We start from the raw sequence: 25,776 nt of genomic DNA on the forward strand, positions 1-25,776 counted from the left end.
ATGGCAGCTGGCCAGGGTGGTACCCAGTGTGGAAGGTGTAGAGGGGCCAGATTTGGGGTTTGAGGACAGAGAAACTGAGATTTCTGGTAGCTTGAATGTGGGGTATGACAGCAGGGGAAGGAAATAAAGTGGCTTGTCCTGTACGTGACTGGAGCCCAGCTCCTTGCACCAACCCAGGCTCCTGCACCCCTCAGCAGGCCTGGGGCTCCCCAACGCCAGGCCAGAGCCAACCCCATGGAACCCAAAGTGCCCAAGCTCTCCAGTGAATGAGGCTCTTAATGTATCACCGCCCGTCAGGCCTGGCCTGGCATCCGGGTTTCTCCACCTGCAGAGTGCAGGGGCCTCATTGGTAGGTTCCAGATTCCAAGTTCCAGTACTTGGAGGAGGTGGCAGAGGACGGCCCCCACCCCACCGTTTTCATCTTTCACCCAAGATTTGCACAGATTTCATTTTAATGACAGTCCGTTGTCTGTTTGTTTTGAGATAGAGTCTCACTCTGTTGCTCAGGCTGGAGTGTGGTGGCAAGATCTCAGCTCACTGCAACCTCCGCCTCCTGGGCTCAAGCGATTCTCCCACCTCAGGCTCCTGAGTAGCTAGAACTGCAAATGCCCAGATAATTTTTTACATTTTTAGTAGAGATGGGGTTCCACTATGTTAGCCAAGCTGGTCTCAAACTACTAACCTGAGATGATCCACCTGCCTCGGCCTCCCAACGTGCTGGGATTACAGGCATGAGCCACCGCATCCGGATACCCAGCCACTGGTTTTAAAAAATGTTTGACACTGGGCACAGTGGCTCACGCCTGTAATCCCAACACTGGGAGGCTGAGGCGGGCGGATCACCTGAGGTCAGGAGTTGGAGACCATCCTGGCCAACATGGTGAAACCCCATCTCTACTAAAAAAAAATACAAAAATTAGCTGGATTTGGTGGTAGGTGCCTGTAATCCCAGCTCTTCAGGAGACTGAGGCAGGAGAATCGCTTGAACCCGGGAGGTGGAGGTTGCAGTGAGCCGAGGTTGCACCATTGCACTCCAGCCTGGGGGACGAGAGCGAGATTTCATCTCAAAAACAAAACAAAACTAAACAAAACAAAAAACAGTAGCTGGGTGCAGTGGCTCATGCCTGTAATCCCAGCACTTTGGCCTGGGAGTTCCAGACCAGCCTGGGCAACATAGTGAGATCCCTTGTTTACAAAACAAAACAAAAAACCTTTTCTAATTAAAAATAGCTGGGTATGGCCAGGCACAGTGGTGGCTCACTCCTGTAATCCCAGCACTTTGGGAGGCTGAGGCAAATCACCTGAGGTCAGGATTTTGGGACCAGCCTGGCCAACATAATGAAACCCAGTCTCTACAAAAAATTAGCCAGGCCTGGTGGCAAGTGCCTGTGTGGGGAAAAGAAAGAGAGATCAGATTGTTACTGTGTCTATGGAGAAAAGCAAGATACAAGAAACTCCATTTTGATCTGTACTAACAAAAAATTGTTTCTGCTTTGAGATGCTGTTAACCTGTACCTTTAGCCCCAACCCTGCGCTCACAGAAACATGTGCTGTGATGAATCAAAGTTTAATGGATTTAGGACTGTGCAGGATGTGCCTTGTTAACAATATGTTTGCAGGCAGTATGCTTGGTAAAAGTCATCGCCATTCTCCGTTCTCGATTAACGAGGGACGCAGTGCACTGCGGAAAGCCGTAGGGACCTCTGCCCAAGAAAGCCTGGGTGTTGTCCAAGGTCTCCCCGCACTGAGACAGCCTGAGATATGGCCTCGTTGGAAAGGAAAGACCTTCCCATCCCCCAGCCCGACACCCCTAAAGGGTCTGTGCGGAGGAGGAGGAGGGAAAGAGGGAGGCCTCTTTGCAGCTGAGATGAGAGGAAGGCTTCGGTCTCTTGCTCGTCCCTGGGAATGGAATGTCTCGATGTAAAGCCGACCATTCCCATTCGTTCTATTGAGACAGGAGAAAACCGCCCTGTGGCTGGAGGTGAGACACGCTGGCGGCGACACTGCTCTGTTGCTCTGTGCTACACTGAGATGTTTGGGTAAAGTGAAACGTAAATCTAGCCTACGTGCACATCCGGGCACAGCACCTTTCCTTGAACTTATTCATGATACAGATTCCTTTGCTCACATGTTTCCCTGCTGACCTTCTCCCCACCTGTTGCCCTGCTACACTCCCCTCGCTAAGATAGTACAAATAATGATCAATAAATACTGAGGGAACTCAGAGGCTGGCGCCGGTGCGGGTCCTCCGTATGCTGAGCGCCAGTCCCTGGGCCCACTGTTCTTTCTCTATATTTTGTCTCTGTGTCTTATTTCTTTTCTCAGTCTCTCGTCCCACCTGATGAGAAATACCCACAGGTGTGGAGGGGCTGGTCCCCTTCATGCCTGTAATCCCAGCTACCCAGGAGGCTGAGGCAGGAGGATTGCTTGAACCTGGGAGGCAGAGATTGCAGTGAGGTGAGATCATGCCACTGCACTCCAATCGGGCGACAGAGTAAGATTCTGTCTTTTTTTTTTTTTTTTTTTTTTTTTTTTGAGGCGGAGTCTCGCTCTGTCGCCCAGGCTGGAGTGCAGTGGCGCGATCTCGGCTCACTGCAAGCTCCGCCTCCCGGGTTCCCGCCATTCTCCTGCCTCAGCCTCCCGAGTAGCTGGGACTACAGGCGCCGCCACCACGCCCGGCTAATTTTTTTGTATTTTTAGTGGAGACGGGGTTTCATTGTGTTAGCCAGGATGGTCTAGATCTCCTGACCTCGTGATCCGCCCGTCTCGGCCTCCCAAAGTGCTGGGATTACAGGCTTGAGCCACCGCGCCCGGCCAAGATTCTGTCTTAAAAAAAAAAAAAATAGCTGGGCATGGTGGTGCACGCCTGTGGTCCTAGCTACTTAGGAGGCTGAGGTGGGAGGGTCGATTGAGCTCAGAAGTCGGAGGCTACAGTGAGATAAAATCACACCACTACATTCCAGCCTGCGAGACACAGCAAGGTCCCAAATCTTTAAAAAAAAAAAAAATTTAAAAACAGTTTGAGCTGGGCGCAGTTGAGCCGGGTGCAGATTACAAATTCACGCTTGTAATCCCAGCACTTTGGGAGGCTGAGGCGGGTGAATCGCCTGAGGTCAGGAGTTCAAGGCCAGGCTGACCAACATAGTGAAACCCCATCTCTACAAAAAATACAAAAAATTAGCCCGGCATGGTGGCACACACCTGTAATCCCAGCTACTTGGGAGGCTGAGACAGGAGAATTTCTTGAACCTGGGAGGTGGAGGTTGCAGTGAGCTGAGATCGTGCCATTGCACTCCAGCCTGGGCAATAGAGCAAGACTCTGTCACACACACACACACACACACACACACACACAAATTAGAATAGAAAAAAAAATAAGTAACGTTTGGTAAAGCTTGTTTCATGAACATATTTTTCTATATACACATAGGTTGTTTATGAAATATTATGTAGGTAGGTTTATAGCTCCATAAATAGGCATCCCTCAGACTATAAAACTAATCTATTCCCAAAAAAGTATTATATAGAAAATTTGGGGATACATCATTATTTATTTATTTATTATTATTTTTTTGAGACGAAGTTTCGCTCCTGTTGCCCAGGCTGGAGTACAATGGCACAACCTCTGCCTCCCGGATTCAAGCGATTCTCATGCCTCAGCCTACCAAGTAGCTGGGATTAAAGGTGCATGCCACTAACCCGGCCAATTTTTGTATTTTTAGTAGAAACAGAGTTTCACCATGTTGGCCAGGCTCGAACTCGTGACTTCAGGTGATCCATCCACTTCACCTCCCAGAGTGCTGGGATTACAGGCATGAGCCACCTGCCCAGCTTTTATTTATTTATTTATTAATTTATTTGAGATGAAGTCTTGCTCTGTTGCCAGGCTGGAGTGCAGTGGCGTGATATCAGCTCACTGCAACCTCTGCTTCCCAGGTTCAATTGATTCTGCTGCCTCCACCTCCTGAGTAGCTGGGACTACAGGCGCCTGCCACCATGCCCAGCTAATTTTTGTATTTTTACATCCATGTTGGCCAGGGTGGTCTCCATCTCTTGACCTTGTGATCCGCCCACCTCAGCCTCCCAAAGTGCTGGGATTACAGGCGTGAGCCACTGCACCCGGCCTTGGCTTTTATTTTAAGCAGAGAAAGTAATGCACTCCCAGCTTCATCCAAAAACGCTAAAAAATTTCCCAGAATATCAATAAAAGACCCTTTAAACACCTATATAACAACCCACCATGGTTTATGGCATAGTAGAAAGCATTTAAAATACCAATTACCGGGCCGGGCGCGGTGGCTCACGCCTGTAATCCCAGCACTTTGGGAGGCCGAGGCGGGCGGATCACAAGGTTAGGAGATCGAGACCACGGTGAAACCCCGTCTCTACTAAAAAATACAAAAAATTAGCCGGGCGCGGCTGTGGGCGCCTGTAGTCCCAGCTACTCGGGAAGCTGAGGCAGGAGAATGGCGTGAACCCGGGAGGCGGAGCTTGCAGTGAGCCGAGATCGTGCCACTGCACTCCAGCCTGGGCGACAGAGCGAGACTCCGTCTCAAAAAAAAAAAAAAAAAAAAAACCAATTACCTAATTATTCAACACTTAAACTCATGAATGATTATGTGTGTGTACAATACAAAACTATTCTGCACAGAATCAGATGTAAATTATATTTTCCTTCCACAGGAAGGAAACAAACTAAACAAACAAGCAAAAAGATACTAAAGATACTATCTCTAATTGGACCCAGGTCAGTAGTGCCTCCAGGCACCTGGCCAAAGTCAACACAGGGGGTTTGGAAGAGGCAGATAATATCAACGATGGCTAACAAATTCAACGCACAAAACAGAATCCTGTTAGAACAGGTGAGAAGTAGGGCTGGGTGCAGTGGCTCATGACTGTAATCCTAGCCCTTTGCGAAGCCGAAGTTGGAGGATCACTTGAGTCCAGGAGTATGAGACCAGTCTGGGCAACATAGTGAGACCCCGTCTCTACAAATAAAAATTAGCAGCCAGGTGTGGTGGCTCATGCCTGTAATCCCAGCACTTGGGGAGGCCAAGGCAGGCAGATCACCTGAGGTCGGGAGTTTGAGGCCAGCCTGACCAACATGGAAGAAATCCTGTCTCTACTAAAAATACAAAATTAGCCGGGTATGGTGGCGCATGCCTGTAATCCCAGTTACCCAGGAGGCTGAGGCAGGAGAATCACTTGAACCCGGGAGGCAGAAGTTGCGGTGAGCCGAGATCGTGCCATTGCACTCCAGCCTGGGCAACAAGAGCAAAACTCTGTCTCAAAATAACAATAATAATAATAATAATTAGCTGGGTGTGGTGGTGTGCACCTGTAGTTCCAGCCACTCAGGATGCTGAGGCAGGAGAACTGCTTGAGCCCAGGAAGTCGAGGTCGCAGTAAGCCATGATAGCACCACTGCACTCAGCTTGAGAAACAGAGACCCTGTCTCAAAAGAACAGGTGAGATACAATAGCAGCCTAGTCCTTTTTTGGGGGGGGGAGGGCGGGGAGGGTGAGACAGAGTCTTGCTCTGTTGCCCAGGCTGCAGTGCAGTGGTGCGATTTCCAGTCACCGCAACCTCTGCCTCCCGGGTTCAAGAGATTCTCCTGCCTCAGCCTCCCGAGTAGCTAGGATTACAGGTGCCTGCCACCACACCCAGCTAATTTTTGTATTTTCAGTAGAGAGGAGGTTTCACCATGTTGGTCAGGCTGGTCTCAAACCCCTGACCTCAGGTGAGTCACCCACCTCAGTCTCCCAAAGTGCTAGGATTACAGGTGTGAGCCACTGCGCCCAGCCAGCATAGTCCATATTCTGAACTTACACAGGATGTAAAACAGTTGCAAAGTGGGTTTTTATCCAAATAGCTATTTTGGGGTTTCAAGGAAATAAAATAATTATTGGGACAATTTGGATAGTGAGAGTTGGGATATGAAGGGATGCTGCATTCCTATGTAGGTGGTCACAAAGGAAAAAAAAATTGTTACCATGAGTTGTGTAGATTTTTGTTGTTGTTGCTTTTGAGACAGAGTCTTGCTCTGTTGCCCAGGTTTGAGTGCACTGGCGCAATCTTGGCTCACTGCAACCTCCACCTCTTGGGTTCAAGCAATTCTCCTTGGGCAGATTTTTTTAAGAGACAGAGTCTCGATCTGTTGCCCAGGCTGGAGTGCAGTCACATAATCATAGCTCACTGCAGCCTTGAATCCTTGGGCTCAAGTGATCCTCTCGCCTCAGCCTCTTGAGTAGTGGAAACTCCAGGCATGTACCACCACACCCAGATTGTAGAAAAAATTTAACTGGAATGCACATAGGGCAAAATGCACATGATTTTTGTACAGGTTCATTAACTTTTCCAAATGCATACATCTGTGGAATCATCACCCAAATCAAGGTGAGACATTTGCTTTATCATAGAAAGTTCTATTTGCTTTATCATAGAAGGTTCTTTTGTGCTCCCTTCTGATCAATACGCTTTTTTTTTTTTTTTTTTTTTGAGACGGAGTCTTGCTCTGTAGCCCGGGCTGGAGTGCAGTGGCCGGATCTCAGCTCACTGCAAGCTCCGCCTCCCGGGTTAACGCCATTCTCCTGCCTCAGCCTCCGGAGTAGCTGGGACTACAGGCGCCCGCCACCTCGCCCGGCTAGTTTTTTGTATTTTTAGTAGAGACGGGGTTTCACGGTGTTAGCCAGGATGGTCTCGATCTCCTGACCTCGTGATCCGCCCATCTCGGCCTCCCAAAGTGCTGGGATTACAGGCTTGAGCCACCGCGCCCGGCCACGCTTTTTTTTTTTGAGACAGGGTCTTACGCCGTCGCTCAGGCTTGGGTGCAGAGGCATGATCATGGCCCACTGCAGCCTCAATCTCCTTGGCTCAATCAATCCTCCCACCTCAGACTCCTGATTAGCTGGGACTACAAGAGCACCACCATGCCCAGCTAATTTTTGTATTTTTTGTAGAGACAGGGGTTTCATCATGTTGCCCAGGCTAGTCTCAATCTGCCCGCTTCAAGCAGACTCAAGCAATCTGCCCACCTCGATCTCCCAAAGTGCTGGGATTACAGGCATGAAACCACCGTGCCTGGCTCCACATGCATTCCCATAGGTCACCACTGTTCTGATTTCCTACCATAGACCAGTTGAGCATGTTCTAGCCCTCCTCTAAATGGAACTATACAGTATTTACCGTCTCTGGCTTCTTTCTCTCAATAAATTATCTGAAATGCATTTCTGTTGCAGTGTAGGTCGATATCACTGTTATTTATTGCTGAGTAATCTTCCATTATGGTACATATGAATGTACCAGTGTATTGTACCAATGTAAATGGATTTGTTCCCAAATTTTTGCAACAATGGGTATAGCAGCTAAACATTTGTGGACACATTTTTGTATAAAAAAGTTTTCATTTCTCTTGGGAGAAATGCAACTCCTAAGCTGCATGGTAAATATATATATATATATATATATATATATATATATACACACACACACACACACACACACACACACACACACACTTTTTTTTTTTTGAGACAGAGTTTTGCTTTTGTCACCCAGACTGGAGTGCAATGGTGTGATCTTGGCTCACTATAATATTCTGCCTCCCAGGTTCAAGCAATTCTCCTGCGTCAGCCTCCCAAGTAGCTGGGACTACAGGCATGCACCACCACGCCCAGCTAATTTTTGTATTTTCAGTGGAGACGGGGGTTTCACCATGTTGGCCAGGCTAGTCTCGAACTCCTGACCTCAGATGATCCATCCACCTCGGCCTCCAAAGTGCTGGGATTACAGGCATGAGCCACTGTGCCCAGCCTGTATTTTTTAACTTTATTAAGAAACTGCCCAGTTATTTTCCAAAACAACTCAGCCATCTACCAAGGGAGCACCAACCAAGAGATGAGGAGTCCTGTTGCTCCCCATCCTCCCTTGGTCTTGTATTCAGCCATTCTAGTATGTATAGTGGTGTCTCACTGTGGTTTCCCGTGGTGTTTAAGAGACAGGGTCTGGCTGGGCGCGGTGGCTCATGCCTGTAATCCCAGCACTTTAGGAGGCCAAGGAGGGGGCATCACTTGAGGCCAGGAGTTGGAGACCAGCCTGGCCAACGTGGTGAAACCCGTCCCTACTAAAAATACAAAAATTAGCAAGGCATGGTGGTGGGTGCCTGTAGTCCCAGCTACTTGGGAGGCTGAGGCAAGAGAATCGCTTGAACCTGGGAGGTGGAGGTTGCAGTGAGCCAAGATCGTGCCACTGCACTGCACTCTAGCCCAGACAACAGAGCCAGACTCTGTTTCAAAAAAAAAAAAAAAAAAAAAAAAGCGACAGGGTGTCCCTCTGTTTGTTGCCCAGGCTGGAGTGCAGTGGCACGATCATCGGTCACTGCATCCTTGAACTCCTGGGCTCAAGGGATCCGCCCCACCACAGCCTTCTGAGTAGCTGGGACTACAGGTGCACCACTGCACCTGCCTAATTTTTTGTTGTTGTTTTTGAGGTGGCAGTTTTGTTCTTTCGCCCAGGCTGGAATGCAGTGGTGCGATCTCGGCTCACAGCAACCTCTGCCTCCCGGGTTCAAGCAATTCTCCTGCCTCAGCCTCCTGAGTAGCTGGGACTATAGGCACCCACCACCACGCCCGGCTAATTTTTGTATTTTTAGTAGAGATGGGGTTTCACCATGTTGGCCAGGCTGGTCTTGAACTCCTGACCTCGTGATTCGCCCACCTCAGCCTCCCAAAGTGCTGAGATTACAGGCGTGAGCCACTGTGCTTGGCCTTAATTTTTATATATTTTTTTGTAGAGACGACGTCTCACTATGTTGCCCAGGCTTGTCTTGAACTCCTAGCCTGGAGCGATCTCAAAGTGCTGGGATTAGAGGTGTGAGCCCCCACGCCCAGCCCAGTGGTGTTTGATGAGCAGATACTGTCATTGTAGTGGCTGGTGCTTTAAGTCAAATTCTCAACAACACCTGATTAAATAGTTGACACTCAATTTTATTGCTAAAAAAGTGTCCTCTGGAGTGACAGCAGGTATTTGCCCTCAGCCTCTCCCCAGAGTCCCTGGGAGTATTTCTTTTTTTTTTTTTTTTTTTGAGACGGAGTCTCGCTGTGTCACCCAGGCTGGAGTGCAGTGGCGCGATCTCGGCTCACTGCAAGCTCCGCCTCCCGGGTTTACGCCATTCTCCTGCCTCAGCCTCCGAGTAGCTGGGACTACAGGCGCCCGCCACCACGCCCGGCTAGTTTTTTGTATTTTTGGTAGAGACGGGGTTTCACCATGTTAGCCAGGATGGTCTCGATCTCCTGACTTCGTGATCCACCCGCCTCGGCCTCCCAAAGTACTGAGATTACAGGCTTGAGCCACCGCCCTGGGAGTATTTCTATTATTGTGGAGGGAATAGGGGATCTGGGGACATGGTGGGACGTGCTGTGGAGACAGGAGGTCACAGAACACATATACACACGTGCACACATATTCCCCCCAACAACTACAGCCGCCAAAGTAACCAGCATGGTGTTGAAACATCCCCCCAATGGGGCTAGAATTCCCCGTGGTGGCCTGTGACCTGCTCCCTGACACAGGTAAGGCCAGGCAGGTCGTGGCGGGTAGACAGCAGGACATCATTTCTCCATCTTGATGTTTTCTAGCCTTGAGTTGGGGACATGAGTGAGAATTGGGGGTTTTGAGGAGTAACCCTCATGAACACATGTACTCCAGCAGCCAGGCATCCCAGATCTCCTGTCCAGGAGGGGGCTGGGGCCCCCAGCTCCCCAGAGTGTGCAGGCAGACCCCAAGAGCCCTAGTTCATTCATCTATCCATTCCTCATAATCCAGTGTCCAATGAGCACCTCCAGCAGGGCAGGGAAGGTCCCTCCTGGGGTTTACATGACTGATTCCTTCTCAGAGGCGACCGTGGCATCCCCCGCAGGCCCCCGATAGTGTCTGAGGAGGGGGTTCCCTTCCTCAGTGGGGGCTGGCAGCGGATCCAGGGGCAGCTCACTCTTCACTTGTATCAACTCGGGCTCTGTGCTTCTCACCTCCGTACGGTCCACGTAATTTTGGAGGAGTCCTGCCCCCAGAGCGTCACCTTCTACATTGAGGACGGTACAGGACCGGTCACTAAAGGGGTAGAAATGACAGCAAAGTAAGTGGGACGGGAGAGGGTGACAGGGAAGGAAAGGGCCAAGGCCTAAGCCTCCTGCCTCTCTCCCCTTGGAATCTAAAAAGTAAAAATTAAGAGTTGGAGTCAGCCTGGGCAATAGAGTAAGATCCCATCTCCATATAGATAGAAAAAAAAAAAAAAAATTAGCCAGGGATGGTACTGCACACCTATAGTACCAGCTACTCAGCAGGCTGAGGCAGGAGGATTGCTTGAGCCTGGGAGGTGGAGGCTGCGGTGATTACAACCATGATCACATCACTACACTCCAGCCTGGGCGACAGAGTGAGACTGTGTCTCAAAAAAAATTAAAGTATAATTCACCTACCATAAAATTAACCTTTTAAAAGTATACATCTTGGTATTTTTTGGTATATTCAGACTTGTGTAACCATTGCCAATAATTAATTCCAGAATTTTTTTTTGAGACACGATCTCACTCTGTTGCCCAGACTGGAGTGCAGTGGCACAATCTTGGCTCACTGCAACCTGCACCTCCTGGGTTCAAACGATTCTCCTGCCTTAGCCTCCTGAGTAGCTGAGATCACAGGCATATGCCACCATACCGGCTAATTTTTTTGTATTTTTAGTGGAGACGGGGTTTCACCATGTTTGTCGGGCTGGTCTCCAACTCCTAACCTCAAATGATCCACCTGCCTGGGCCTCCCAAAATGTTGAGATTACAGGCGTGAGCCACCGTGCCTGGCTGCTTTCCAGTCTTTATACTCTTAATAGCTTAATCGTGATAGCAAATAATTATGTAGCAATTACTGCTTACTGGGGGCTGCTCTAAGGCAGGTGTGTCTATTATCTAATCCTTAGGGAGAGACTGTTCTTCTCCCCATTTTACAGATGGAGAAACTGAGACACAGGGAGATTAAGCACTTCCCGAGGGCATAACAGCGAATGTTGGAGCTGGGATGTGACCCCGAGCAGTCTGGCCGAAGAGTCTGCTGTATTCACCACACAGACGCCCTACTTTTCTGATGTTCCTCTTAGAGCCGCAAAGATGCCATTCCTTGCCCTCAGGAATGCTCACGTTTCCCCCCCTTTTCTCCAGAATTCCTTCCTTCTTCTCCTCCTCTTCTGTCCAGAGGCTCTAAGGACTCTCACTCACTCATCCTCTTTTCCGGGCCCCTGCCCCAGTCTCTAGACCCACACTCACACTAGCCAGTCCACAGCCAGGATCAAGGAGATATGGTCGACCGGGAGGTTGACTGCTTCGAGGATGATGGCCAGAGTGAGGACACCTCCAGCAGGGATGCCCGCTGCCCCCACGCTGGACGCTGTGGCCGTGACCCTGAGGGAGAAGGAAGGAGGTTAGGCAGACGCCTCTGTTGTGGGAGAAGATGGAGGTCAACTGGGGTCCGGGGGTCCCATCCATAGCCCCCTGACACTCACAGGATGGTGATGATCTTTACGAAGTCCAAGGACTGCTCGCTGAGCTGTGCAATGAACACTGCAGCCACGCACTGGAAGAGCGCGGCACCGTCCATGTTGACGGTGGCACCGATGGGCAGGATGAAACGGCTGATGTGCTTGGCCACGCCATTATTCTCCTCCACGCACTTCATCATCAGCGGCAGCGTGGCAGAACTACAAGGGATGGGGGAGCTGAGTTAGGTCAACCTGCTGACGGGGCTCCACCCACCCTCCAGGTCCGGCCCAGGCGAGGCCCCGAGTACCCCATCCCAACCAGCCAAAGCCCCACTCACCCCACCTAGTGGATCCCCACCAAAGCCTGCCTAAGCAAAGCCCTGTCACCCAATCAGCCAAAGGCTGCCCACCCTCCAGGTCTGACCCGCACCACCAACCCAGCTGAAGCCCCGCCTACCCAGAGCCCACCCACACCACTTGCCCAGCCAAAGCCCCGCCCACCAGATCCTGCCCATACCACCTGTCCAGCCGAAGTCCCGCCCACCTCCCCAGCCTGTCCCTTGGTCCAAGGCCCTCCCATCTAATCTAGATCCCCTTCTCTCCTACCATGTCCAGACTCCACCCCCAGCCCTCACTTGCTATATCTAAGCTCTTTTCCCACAAGCAGGCAGCACTAGGGAACTCAATACCAGGATTACAAAATCTACGAGTCCTGGAACCTCTGGGAGAGTATAGACTACTACCTCCCCAAATACCCACACAATTCACACCTAAATTCTAATGTTTGGGTCCTGCTGACTCTCACCAATAATATACTAATAATTACTATTATCTTGGAAGGGGACAGGGCTAGCAGGGACAAATGAAATGCCCAGGAGAGAGGGTGGAAGGAGTTCTGAGGTTGAATCAGAGCAGAATTTAAGAGCCCCCCAGGGGCTGGGCATGGCGGCTGTAATCCCAGCACTTTTGGAGGCCGAGGTGGGTGAATCACTTGAGGCCAGGAGTTTGAGACCAGCCTGGCCAACATGGTGAAACCCCGTCTCTACTAAAAACACAAAAATTAGCTGGGTGTGATGGTGGATACTTGTAGTCCCAGCTACTCGGGAGGCTAAGGCAGAGAATCACTTGAACCCAGGAGGCAGAGGTTGCAGTGAGCCGGGATCACACCACTACACGCCAGCCTGGGCAACAGAGCGAGACCCCATCATTTAAAAAAAAAAAAAAAAAGAGTGCCTCCAGTGCCATGGGGAGGCAGTATAAGAAAGGGGGGAATAAATCTCTAAGGCAATCGTTTCCTATTTTTTTAAGGGTGGGGACAAATCCAGGACCTTATGAGGATCTCCTAAAGTATGGCCCCTGTACCCAGATCCAATGTCCCTGGCACAGAAAATTTCATCCACTCCATGCCGCTTAGCTTAAACATCTCACCCTAGCCCACCCCAAAGCCGTACCTGGAGGAGGTCCCAAAGGCAGTGGCCAGCGGTGTCACGATGCCCCACAGAAAGCGGTAGGGGTTTTTGCGGGTGAAGAGGAAGTAGATGAGGGGCAGTACCAGGAGCCCGTGGATGGCATGGCCCAGCAGGCAGCACAGAATGTACTTGCCAAGGCGGGCAAAGAGTAAACCCACGTCCTCCATCTCCACGATCTTGCCGGCCACCAGGAACATGATGCCCACAGGGGCGTACCTGATTGGTAACACAGGCGACAGCTTGTTGCCTCTTCCACGGGCCCAGTGGCCAGGCGAGAGGCTCAGCACCCTGCCCACATCTTCCCGCCTTCTCCTGAGGTCAGGAGAAGCCCCAGCAATGTGTGCTTCCGCGTGGGCACCACTCCCAGGCCTGGGCCCTGAAGCTCCCGTGCCAACCTCACACTCTCTTTTCCCCTCAAAGGTAGAGCAGCCCGGAAATAAAAGTCTCTGTGCAGGCCGGGCACGGTGGCTCATGCCTGGAATCCCAGCACTTTGGGAGGCTGAGGCGGGCGGATCACCTGAGGTCGGGAGTTCAAGATTAGCCTGACCAACGTGGAGAAACCCCGTCTCTGCTAAAAATACAAAATTAGCCAGGCATGGTGGCATGTGCCTGTAAGCCCAACTACTCGGGAGGCTGAGGCAGGAGAATTGCTTGAACAGGGGAGACGGAGGTTGCTGTGAGCCGAGATTGCACCATTGCACTCCAGCCTGGGCAACAAGAGTGAAACTCCATCTCAAAAAAAAAAAAAAAAAAGGTCTCACTGCTTCCATCAGCACATGAAGCAGTTACCAGATTTGGACTTCACATGTGAGCCACAAAGAAATGTCCATCAGTGTGTGCCATTCACACTTCTGGGTTGCTTTGCTATGGCAGCTAGCATGACTTGAACCAATACGCTCTCCGCAGATGATGAAAGATAAAGAGGACGGGCACAGTGGCTCATGCCTATAATCCCAGCACTTTAGAAGGCCAAAGCAGGAGGATTACTTGAGGCTAGGAGTTCTCGAGACCAGCTTGGGCAACACAGTGAGACCCAGTCTCTACAAAAAATAAAAATAGGCCAGGCACGGTGGCTCATGCCTGTAATCCCAGGATGTAGGGAAGGCGGAGGCAGACAGATCGCTTGAGCCCAGGAGTTCAAGACCAGCCTGGGCAACATGTCTGTCTCTCTTTTTTTTAAATTTTATTTTCTGCCAATATGTATTTTTTTAAATTTTATTTATTTTATTTTATTTTTTTTTGAGACGGAATCTCGCTCTGTCGCCCAGGATGGAGTGCCGTGGCCAGATCTTAGCTCACTGCAAGCTCCGCCTCCTGGGTTCACACCATTCTCCTGCCTCAGCCTCCCGAGTAGCTGGGACTACAGGCGCCCGCCACCTCGCCCGGCTAGTTTTTTGTATTTTTTAGTAGAGACGGGGTTTCACCGTGTTAGCCAGGATGGTCTCGATCTCCTGACCTCGTGATCCGCCCGCCTCGGCCTCCCAAAGTGCTGGAATTACAGGCTTGAGCCACCGCGCCTGGCTTAAATTTTATTTTCTGCCAATATCTTGATCTTGGAAAAACCCAGTTTCTTTTTTTTTTTTAAACAGAGACTTGCTCTGTCACCCAATGCAGTGGCGTGATCTCGGTTCACTATACCCTCCACCTCCCAGGTTCAAGCAATTCTCCTGCCTCAGCCTCCCAAGTAGCTGGGATTGGAGGCGCGTGCCATCATGCCCAGCTAATTTTTTGTATTTTTAGTAGGGACAGGATTTTATCATGTTAGCCAGGATGGTCTCGATCTCCCGACCTCGTGATCTGCCTGCCTCGGCCTCCCAAAGTGCTGGGATTATAGGCGTGAACCACTGAGCCGGCCACCCAGTTTCTTTAAAAAAAAAAAAAAAAAATTAGCTAGGCTTTGTAGCTGGGGTCTGTAGTCCCAGCTACGTAGGAGGCTGAGGTGGGAGGATCACCTGAACCCAGGAGGTCAGGGCTACAGTGAGCTGTGATCATGCCACACTGCACTCCAGCCTAGGTGACAGAGCGAGATCCTAGCTCAAAAAACATTTTTTAAAATTACTATTATTATTATTATTTAGGTCTTGCTCTGTTGCCCAGGCTGGAGTGTAGTGGTGCAATCTTGGCTCACCGCAAGCTTTGCCTCCCAGTTTCAAGTGATTTTCATCCATCAGCCTCCCGAGTAGTAGCTAGGATTAAAGGTGTATACCACCATTCCCAGCTAATATTTGTATTTTTTTGTAGAGAAGAGTTTTCGCCATGTTGGCCAGGCTGGTCTCTAACTCCTGGCCTCAAGCAATCCTCCCACCTCAGCTTCCCAAAATGCTGGGATTACAGGTGTGAGGTGCCACAACCAGCCAAAAAACACATTTTTTTTTTTTTTTTTTTTTTTTTTTTTTTTTGAGACGGAGTCTGGCTCTGTGGCCCGGGCTAGAGTGCAGTGGCTGGATCTCAGCTCACTGCAAGCTCCGCCCCCCGGGTTTACGCCATTCTCCTGCCTCAGCCTCCCGAGTAGCTGGGACTACAGGCGCCCGCCGCCTCGCCCGGCTAGTTTTTTGTATTTTTTAGTAGAGACGGGGTTTCACCGTGTTCGCCAGGATGGTCTCGATCTCCTGACCTCGTGATCCGCCCGTCTCGGCCTCCCAAAGTGCTGGGATTACAGGCTTGAGCCACCGCGTCCGGCCCAAAAAACACATTTTTAAAATAAAAATTTGAAGGCCGGGAGCCGTGGCTCATGCCTGTAATCCCAGCACTTTGGGAGGCCGAGGAGGGTAGATCGCTTGAGGTCAGGAGTTTGACACCAGCCTGGCCAACATGGCAAAACCCTGTCTCTACTAAAAATACAAAAATTAGCTGGGCATGGTAGTGAGTTCCTGTGGTCCCAGCTGCTCAGGAGGCTGAGGCAGGAGAATCACCTGACCATGGGAGGCAGACGTTGCAGTGAGCTGAGACTGTGCCACTGCACCTTCAGCCTGGGCGACAGAGCAAGACTCCGTCTCTAAATAAATAAATAAAATACAAATTGTAGAAAGGCCATGGCCCGGGTCTTAATAACAACTCCCAGGTATGAAGCATTTTTGATGTGCTGTGCCCTTGAACATGATATTGAATCTTCCCAACACCCACCAGAGGGAGGTTCTATGAGTCAGATTACAGATTACACAACACCCAACAGATTCCTCACAGGAATGCTGGGAGGATGCAATGAGATGCCAGTTGAAAGGAGCTAAAGCTGCCGGGCGCGGTGGCTCACGCCTGTAATCCCAGCACTTTGGGAGCCCGAGGCGGGCAGATCACAAGGTCAGGAGATTGAGACTCACGGTGAAACCCCGTCTCTACTAAAAATACAAAAAATTAGCCGGGCGAGGTGGTGGGCGCCTGTAGTCCCAGCTACTTGGGAGGCTGAGGTAGGAGAATGGCGTGAACCCGGGAGGCGGAGCTTGCAGTGAGCCGAGATTGTGCCACAGGACTCCAGTCTGGGGGACAGAGCGAGACTCCGTCTCAAAGAAAAAAAAAAAAAAAGAAAGAAAGGAGCTAAAGCTTTTTTTTTTTTTTTTTTTTGAGACGGAGTCTCGCTCTGCCACACAGGCTGGAGTGCAGTGGCCGGATCTCAGCTCACTGCAAGCTCCGCCTCCCGGGTTCACGCCATTCTCCTGCCTCAGCCTCCCGAGTAGTTGGGACTACAGGCGCCCGCCACCTCGCCCGGCTAGTTTTTTGTATTTTTAGTAGAGACGGGGTTTCACCGGGTTAGCCAGGATGGTCTCGATCCCCTGACTTCGTGATCCGCCCGTCTCGGCCTCCCAAAGTGCTGGGATTACAGGCTTGAGCCACCGCGCCCGGCCCGGAGCTAAAGCTTTTTACAGACAATAAGCGATCTATAAACTTCAGGTGGGGTTATTATCACCCTCCCCTGCCGTGAAGATCCCAGGGATGGCTCCAAGCCAAGAGGACTCCCAAGGCTGGGCATGGTGGCTCACGCCTATAATCCCAGCACTTTGGGAGGCCGAGGTGGGCAGATCACCTGAGGTCGGAAGTTCGAGACCAGCCTGACCAACATGGAGAAACCCCTGTCTCTACTAAAACTACAAAATTAGCTGGGCATGGTGGCGCATACCTGTAATCCCAGCTACTCGGGAGGCTGAGGCAGGAGAATCGCTTGAACCTACGAGGCACAGTTTGCAGTGAGCCCAGATCACATTACTGCACTCCAGCCTGGGCAACAAGAGCAAAACTCTGTCTCAAAAAAAAAAAAAAAAAAAAAAGCCTCCCAGCATCACTTCCCTAGATTACTCAATCATGGATCGCCCATCAATCATCGCTGACTAGTTACTTCCCCAGCTCCTTCTTGTAAGTCACAGAAGAAAGGCATATTTTCCCAGCCACTTGTGCAGAGAGGGGAGGCTAGATACCCAAGTTCTGGCCAGTGGGAAGTGTCCGGAAGTTATACAAGCAAAATGCCCAATAAATATTAGCTATTAGGATTTACTGTAGGCACGCAATAAGCCAGGCACTGTCCTAAGACCTTCCGTGTACCGTATTAACTTTCTTTTTTTTTTTCTTCTTGAGACAGAGTTTCCCTCTGTCGCCCAGGCAGTGGCACGATCTCCACTTACTGCAACCTCCGCCTCCCAGGCTTAAGTTATTCTTGTACCTCAGGCTCCCGAGTAACTGGGATTATAGGCGCATGTCCCCACGCCTGGCTAATTTTTTTGTATTTTTAGTAGAGACGGGGTTTCACCATGTTGTCCAGGCTGGTTTTGAACTCCTGATCTCAAGTGATCCACCCACCTTGGCCTCCCAAAGTGCCGTTCCCATTTTATAGATGAGGAAACTGAAACAGAGAGGGAAAATCACTTGCCTAAAATCACATAGCCAGGGCATGGTCAATGCTGGATTTAAATGCAGGCCATCTGGCTCCAATGAGTGACAGAGGGTGCCTCACCCCACACAGAATGCCCCACACCTGCCTCTGGCAGCAGACCCACCCTCCAACCCCACCCACCCCAGCCTCCTCTCCCACCACCTACCACATGATCCAGGAGACCAGAACCATGGTGGCCTCATTGAAGGAGTTGAAGAAGCGGATAAGCAGCTCCCCCTCAGGCCCCAGCTTCCGCAGTGCCACACCAAAGACAATGGCAAACACTACTAAGCCCAGGATGTTCATGCCCTCCACCTCCTGCCCCACGGGCACCTGTAGGCAAGGAACAGATCGGGGTGGAAGGGACACTCAGTCTACCTGCACAGTCACTGAGGGCCAGTCCTGGGCACCACTGCGACCCAGCAGAGACATGGCAGCCCTCGGACCCCTTCCTCCTAAGGCTTCCAGGGGAAGTCCAGGTCCAGGGGAAATATATTAGTCATCAGGGATGGCCCAGAGTATGTGGGGCTGGAATAAGGGAGCCCAGGGGAGTGTGGGAACCGAGAGAGGGCAGTGCCAGCTTGGGGAGTAGGGGGCAGTCAGGGGGGACTTCCTGGAGGAAGGGGCATCTGAGCTGAGACCTGGAGGACAGGAGGAGTGAACCAGGTAAAGGGTGGTAAAAGGATCTAGAGAGAGGAAGCAGAATGTGCAACAGCCTAGAAGTGAGTACAACTTGGGCATTCAAAGAAGAGCCATAATCTACTGTAGCTAGAGTAGAATGACCTGCGCAGGGTCACTAGCTGAGGCTGGGCAGCCAGGCGGGCTGGCAGGGGTTTGACCTCACAGGGACCCCTTGGTCATAGACTGTAGCAAGGAGACTGGACTTTCTCCTGAGGGCACTGGGGCACATGGCAGGGCTCTGGGTACTGTAGAGATAGGGTCACATTTGTGTTTTGAAAAGATCCTCTGGCCGAACGTGGTGGCTCACACCTGTAATCACAACACTTTGGGAGGTTGAGGTGGGTGGATCACTTGAGGTGGGGAGTTCGAGAAACCACCCTATCCAACATGGAGAAATCCCATCTCTACTAAAAATACAAAATTAGCCAGACGTGGTAGCACACGCCTGTCAGCTACTCAGGAGGCTGAGGCAGGAGAATCACTTGAACCCAGGAGGTGGAGGTTGCAGTGAGCAGAGATCGTGCCATTGCATTCCAGCCTGGACAACAAGTACAAAATTCCGTCTTAAAAAAAAAAAAAAAAAGAAAAGATTCTCGGGGCCAGGAGCAGTGCCTCACGCCTGTAATCCCAGCACTTTGCGAGGCCAAGGTGGGCAGATCACTTGAGCCCAACAGTTCAAGACCAGCCTGGGCAACATGGCAAAACTCAGTCTCTATAAAAGATACAGGCCGGGCGCGGTGGCTCAAGCCTGTAATCCCAGCACTTTGGGAGGCCGAGACGGGCGGATCACGAGGTCAGGAGTTCGAGACCATCCTGGCTAACACGGTGAAACCCCGTCTCTTAAAAAATACAAAAAACTAGCCGGGCGAGGTGGCGGGCGCCTGTAGTCCCGGCTACTCGGGAGGCTGAGGCAGGAGAATGGCGTAAAAACCCGGGAGGCAGAGCTTGCAGTGAGCTGAGATCCGGCCACTGCACTCCAGCCTGGGCGACACAGCGAGACTCCGTCTCAAAAAAAAAAAAAAAAAAAAAAAAGATACAAAAATTAGGCCGGGCGCGGTGGCTCAAGCCTGTAATCCCAGCACTTTGGGAGGCCGAGACGGGCGGATCACGAGGTCAGGAGATCGAGACCATCCTGGCTAACACGGTGAAACCCTGTATCTACTAAACACATAAAAAAAAAAAAAATTAGCTGGACGTGGTGGCAGGCGCCTGTAGTCCCAGCTACTCGGGAGGCTGAGGCAGAAGAATGGCGTGAACCCGGGAGGTGGAGCTTCCAGTGAGCTGAGATCCGGCCATGGCACTCCAGCCTGGGCGACAGAGCAAGACTCCGTCTCAAAAAAAAAAAAAAAAAAAAAAAGATACAAAAATTAGCTGGGTGTGTTATAGTCCCAGCTACTGAGAAGGCTGAGGTGGGAAGGATCACTTGAGCCCAGGAGATCGAGACTGCAGTGAGCTGTGCTCGTGCCACCGTACTCCAGCCTGAATGATGGAGAGAGATCCTGTCTCAGAAAAAACAATAATAACAGCAACAACAAAAACCTCTGGCTGCTTGCCAGGTTGAGCAGGTTGAGGGTGGATGGAACAGGGCAGGGAGGGGGCAGCATGGAATGGGGTTGGGGGGTGAGGGATAAAGGGAGAAAGGAAGAGCCTGAACCAGGAAAGGAAGACCAGCCTGGGGCAGGAAAAGAGGGGACAAAGTAGAGACCTATCCAGAAGGCAGAAAAGACAGAAACTGGGGAAGGACAGCAGAGTGTCAATCAAATTCCACAGTAAAGATTGAGGCAGAAATAAAACCAAAACATTACAGCAATGGGCAAAGACGTAGAGCCCCCACTGCCTCCCACTGCTCTCACCTTCACCCTGGTTCCGGTGATATTCCTCTCTTCATAGGAGGTAGAGTACTGTAGGTGGGGTTGGGAAGAGTCAGTGTCCATTGTCACCAGGGCCCCCCAACCCCATGCCAAGTTAACAATGCTCAAAGCCTGCCCTTCCATATCCTTTCAATGTGATCTCATTTCGTCTGCTGGCAACCCCACTGAGGCAGGATGATCAATATCCCCATTTTCCAGAGGTGAAAAACTGAGGCTCAGAGAGGTAAACACATTTGCCCAGAGTCACACAGCTAGAATTAAAACTCACAGGAGGCTCTGAGCCTGTGTTCTCATTGCACATGCATTTTTCCAGGCACTCACCAAAATCAGGTAGCAAGGGCTCCCCCTGGCTGGCATCCCTCCCTGTCCACCCCCCACCCCTCAGGACACCCCTGAGGACTCACTGAGCGAAAGGCTGCGGACACCAGGTTGGAAGGGAAGATATTTCTGCAGAGACAGAGACACAGAGGGTTATTAGATACCACAGGGGGAGGGCAGTATTGTCTGAGAGGCTGGGTTGGTGTTTTAAGGCAGTGAGTGGAAGCTTTGGGGCCCCATCTGCACCCAAACGCAGTCCCTACTCATGCCTCAGCCCGGCAGGTTTGGAACTAGACTTGCACCCCTTTGCAGGATGTGGGGAGTCAGCCTCCTTCAGCCCCAAGAGGCTGGCGTGCTAGCCCTGAGGCATTGTGCGTTCAGGGTGAGGAATGCTGGCCTCCCACGGCAGGCCGGGGGAGGTAGGGAGGTAGGGAGGTAGGGAGGTAGGGAGGTAGGGAGGTAGGGAGGTAGGGAGGTCGCCCCGGGCCTCAGCTCCACCCCATGCAGCAAACTTAATACCCCGGACGGCTTGCATCATCCACTTCCTCCTGGAGGGCCGGCCAGCGCCTCTGAGAGCATGGGGGAGGATCTGGGTGTGTTGGGAGGCGGTGGCAGGAAGGGAGACAAGGGACGGCTTCATATCTCATGAATATGCATCTGTGTTTACAAGGCTACTCTTAAACTCTTGTTTGACAGTGTCTGCCTTGAGATGAAAACAGTAGCTAAGGCCAAGGCGCTTCCCTGGAATCCCAGCACTTTTGGGAGGCCAAGGCAGGCAGATCGCTTGAGCCAGGAGTTGAAGACCAGCCTGGGCAACATGACGAAATCGTGTCTCTACAAAAAATACAAAAATTAGCCAGGCATGGTGGCGTGTGCCTGTAGTTCTAGCTACTCTGGAGGCTGAGGTGGGAGGATCACTTGAGCCCGAGGAGGTTGAGGCTGCAGTGAGCCAAGATCACACCACTTCGTTCCTGCCTGGGACAGAGTGAGACTCTCAAAAACTATATATAGCAGCTAAGCCATCTACAGCACCTACTGTGTGGCAGGCGAGCATTTTGGCCTGTGCTTTACACAGATTAACCCATTTCATCCTTATGACAGCCTTAGGAATAAGCACTATTACCCCATTTTATAGAAAAGGAAGCTGAGGCCCAAAAGGGTAAAGAAAATTGCCCAGCTGGGAAATGGCAGAGCTGGGATCTGAACCCAGCCAGCTGGCTCCATAGCCCCAACCACTCCACATGCTCCCTCTCACCAATGACCGGTGTATAGCCAATGCCATATGTCCATATACAATCTGTCAAATGTTATCGGTTTGGGTGTAGGTTAAGATTCAGCAGTATGGGACAATGCCCACGGATGGCCAGCCACGCGTCATGATAGAGTAAAATAACGTCATGGTAGAGTAATGAATTTGGCCGGGTGTGGTGGCTCACGCCATTAATTCCAGCCCTTTGGGAGGCTGAGGTGGGCAGATTATTTGATGTCAGGGGTTCGAGACCAGCCTGGCCAACATGGTGAAACCCCACCTCTACTAAAAACACAAACATTATCCAGGCGTGATGGCGCACCCCTTTAATCCCAGCTACTCGGAAAGCTGAGGTATGAGAATCACTTGAACCCAGGAGGTGGAGGTTGCAATGAGCCAAGATCGTGCCACTGCACTCCAGCCTGAGTGATAGAGACTGTCTCAAAAAAAAAAAAAAGCATGAGTTTATTGGTGTGTGACCACAGAGGTGTGTATGTGAGTGTGTATTGTGTGCTCCTGAGCCTGTGTTTAGATGTTGGCGTGGCTGGCAGCATCACTGAACAGCTGTGCTACAGGGCTGTGTATGACCCAGTGAGCGTGTGTATGCGTGCTGGTATCTGGCCATGGGTTTTTGTCGAGATGTTACAGCCTCAGCTGAGTGTCTGTGTGCCTGTGTCCAGCTGTGTGTCATTTGGTTGTAAGCCTGTGTGGCCGGCCAAGTGTGAGCCACAGCTGTGTTTAACACGCAGGGGAGGCCTGTGCTCATAAACAGCCTTGGAGTGGGTGTGTCTACCTGAAGGTAGGCCTGTATCACCCAGGCCCAGAGGCTGGGCCAGGACCCAGCTAATCTCCCCCGGCCAGAAGGTGCTCCCAGGCTGCAACTCGGGACACCAAGCCTGCCCCAGTCTCCCATCTCAGCCTGCACTGACACCCCAAAAGCTGGGGAAACCCTGTTCCATGACTCATCACTTCCTCCCCTCAACTTCCAGGAAGTCCCCAACCTGGAGACACTGAATCAGCAAGCCCTAAAGGCAAGGGCATCGGGGCCTCTGCCCCCGCCCTCCTCAAAGTCGGGGAGGCCATTCTCGGGGGTGCGGGGCAGAGGCCAGGAGAAGGAAAAGAATCTGCTCCCCTTTCTAACTGGTCCTCTTCTGGGCTGCCTGCTAGGGGGTGGCCCAGACAGAGGAGGAAACAGGAGGGAAAGGTAGGGGAAGCAGGGCTGAACTAAAAGATAAAGGGGAAGCGGCCAGGCCCCAGCTGAAATGGTTGGGAAGCGGAGCCCGAAAACAGAACCTGGTTATATCGGAGTGACACGTGGTGTGGGGGTGCCCCAGGGCTGGGAAGAGGGCCTGGTGGGAGTTACTCAGATCAGATCCTCCAGGAGCTCCTTACCCAGGGATCCCAAACTCTCCCACCCTGGCCCCAAATTATATCTAGAAGCCCCATCTTGGGGCCCTTGAGGACGCAAAGATTCCCTCCCCGAAATTTCCTCCTGGGGTCCCCTCCCCTCACAGTATCTTTCTCCCCTAGGCAGACCCTCCTGTGTCTCCCCACATCACTTTCTTCTCCCTCTAAGACCCCACTTATGTACCCAGGCCCCCAAATTTAGAAACCCCCTTCCCCAGGACACGAGACTTGCACTCCCGAGGGCTGGAGCTCGCCGCAATATCCTGTCGAGTTTTCCTAAGACTCTAGAGGGAAGTCTCGGCTCTAGCTGCCCCAAAGCCCCGTCCTGCCCACGTGGCCACTCCCGCCATCCCTAACACTCTTCCCCACTTCCCAAGGGAGCAGGGTCTGACCTCGCAAGATCCAGGAACGAATCGAGCACCTCCTTCTTGGGGGCATTTTCGGCACTGCCAGCGGCTCCCACCGAGGCGTTGATGGCGGCGGAGGCGGCGCCCGGCTGCAGCGCCAGGGCCAAGGCCACTCCGAGCGCCGACGCCAGCAGCGTAGTGACCAGGAAAAACAGCAGCGCCCAGGCGCCCAGGCGGCCGAGCGCGCCGGGGTCCAGGCTGGCGGCGCCGCCGATCAAGCTGCACACCACCAGCGGCAAGATGATCATCCGCAGCAGGCGCAGCAGCAGCTCGCCCGGGAAGACGAAGGCGCTCAAGCGCTCCGGGCCCAACGCCAGCGCACCTCCGGCCCCCGATACCCCCAGCCCCAGCGCCACGCCGACTACCACGGCCACCACCGTCAGCAGCACAAGCAGGTTGGCTCGAAGGCAGCGTCGCACCCGGTCCCGGGAACCGCAGCAGCCCCCTGCTGCCTCGCCTTGGTCCTCGATGGAGGCCAGCGCCAGACCCCCGTTGGCGGTGGGCTCCGCCGCTGCGAGCCCCTTGGAGTCTCCACGAGGAGGATCGGCCACCATGATGGGACGCACCGCGGTTTCTTAGCGCCTGGAAGCTGGCTGGGAGCGCTTGGGCTCCTTCCCAGGACCCGACGTTCCTAGGACTGAGTTGAGTAACAGCACCTGGAGACTGGAACTTTGGAGGGCTCCTTAGACTTGTGAGTTCACAGCACTGAAGTTCCTTGACTCTTGGAAGCTGGAGTGTTTAAATTTCCCAGGCTGGGCGCTGGGGCTTCTCTGCTCTGCCCCGTGTGCCAGATGCTCGAAAACTGGGAGTTCAGAGCGCCTGGGTTCCTTGGCTGTAGGAGCTGGGAATACGAGAGTTTCTCTGGGTGGGGCGTGGGGCCCTTGGCTCCAGGAGGTTGAGTGCGCCCAGATGGAGGTCTGCAGGAGGCTAGGTTCTGGTGGCGCAGATCCGGGACGCCTGGATCCGGGAGGCTGGGACCCCGGGTGCCTGGGTCTTGGACATGGAGGGCTGGGGCGCCAGAATCTGGGGCCGGGAAGCGGAGCTCCGGGACCAGGGGACCCAGACTCTTAGGTCCAGGAGGGTGGGATGCGGGCGCCTGTGTACGGAAGGCGGTGGTCTGATGCCCAGGAGTAGCGGTTACCAGGGCAGAGAAAACCTCCGCGCGTGCCGCGTAGCTCTGAGCCGGTTTAGCGGAAGCTGCCAGGAGTAAGGGTAGCGGGGCGGGGTTTGAGAAGGCGGGGACCGACCCGTGGGCGCCGATTGGCTGCAGAGCGTTCGGAGCCTGGGCGAGTAGGGGTGGGGCTGATACCCGAGATGGGCCAGGTCGCCCATAGAAGGCCGAATAATAATACCCATCTCCAGGGGCGGGGCCCGGAGAGGACGGGGCGGGGCCAGGACGGGGCGGGGCCTTGGGAGGGTGCTGTTTCCCGCCAAAGGAATTGGGTTGTGGGTTGGAGCTCTTAAACCACAGGGGTTCGTTCCCTGGTGCGAGGGTCGCTAGAAAGCTCAGGTGGTCCTCGGATGATTCATTTGCAAATCAACTCAGCTTTGGAACTCCTCGGCCCTGAGTTTGGTTTTTAGTTGCCTTTGAGAACTTTAATTCCTCGAATATAAAGTGCAGGTGATAAAAGCTTTTGTCTCATATGATTACTGTAAGATTTAAATAAAATTGATGTATTTATTTAGGGAGCCGTGGCTCACGCCTGTAATCCCACCACTTTGGGAGGTGAAGCGGGCGGATTATTTGAGGTCAGGAGGTCGAGACCAGCCCAGCCAACATGGTGAAACCCCGTCTCTACTAAAAATACAAAAATTACCCGGTGTGGTGGCACGTGCCTGTAATCCTAGCTACTGGAAGCCTGAGGCAGGAGAATCGCTTGAATCCCAGAGGCAGAGGAAGTCATTCGCCTTGAGGCCACACTTAGAGAGGATGCCACTTGCATGTCCACGTCCCAAGCCTCTAACCGCACCCACTCTGCTGCCTCCTCCCCA

General features: G+C 52.2%; 1 protein-coding gene across 2 annotated transcripts; it reads right to left on the minus strand.

Annotated features, from left to right (window-relative positions):
• Positions 1 to 8,963: 8,963 nt before the first annotated feature.
• Positions 8,964 to 25,470, minus strand: SLC1A5 (solute carrier family 1 member 5). Of its 2 annotated transcripts, XM_015124323.3 has the most exons (8): positions 23,770 to 25,470; positions 20,808 to 20,850; positions 20,386 to 20,433; positions 18,018 to 18,184; positions 12,976 to 13,209; positions 11,549 to 11,743; positions 11,313 to 11,447; positions 8,964 to 10,107 (listed from the first exon to the last, which is right to left on the minus strand). In XM_015124323.3, the coding sequence occupies exons 1-8, from the start codon at positions 24,336 to 24,338 to the stop codon at positions 9,870 to 9,872; spliced, it is 1,629 nt and encodes a 542-aa protein (XP_014979809.1). In that variant the 5' UTR covers positions 24,339 to 25,470; the 3' UTR covers positions 8,964 to 9,869. The 2 variants fall into 2 exon arrangements, with proteins under 2 accessions (XP_014979809.1, XP_077836771.1); XM_077980645.1 differs by lacking the exon at positions 12,976 to 13,209.
• Positions 25,471 to 25,776: the final 306 nt, after the last annotated feature.

Source organism: Macaca mulatta, chromosome 19 (assembly GCF_049350105.2).
Source record: "Macaca mulatta isolate MMU2019108-1 chromosome 19, T2T-MMU8v2.0, whole genome shotgun sequence".
Classification (NCBI taxonomy): domain Eukaryota; kingdom Metazoa; phylum Chordata; class Mammalia; order Primates; family Cercopithecidae; genus Macaca; species Macaca mulatta.

What these genes read in the sequence shown, in the direction of transcription:
- SLC1A5 (XM_015124323.3), bottom strand. Translation starts at nt 24,338, where the DNA reads ATGGTGGCCGATCCTCCTCGTGGAGACTCCAAGGGGCTCGCAGCGGCG. An exon ending in TCACCGGAACCAGGGTGAAG is followed by an intron (nt 18,185 to 20,385) that starts GTGAGAGCAGTG and finishes CCTTGCCTACAG; the next exon opens with GTGCCCGTGGGGCAGGAGGT. An exon ending in GTAAAGATCATCACCATCCT is followed by an intron (nt 11,448 to 11,548) that starts GTGAGTGTCAGG and finishes CTTCTCCCTCAG; the next exon opens with GGTCACGGCCACAGCGTCCA.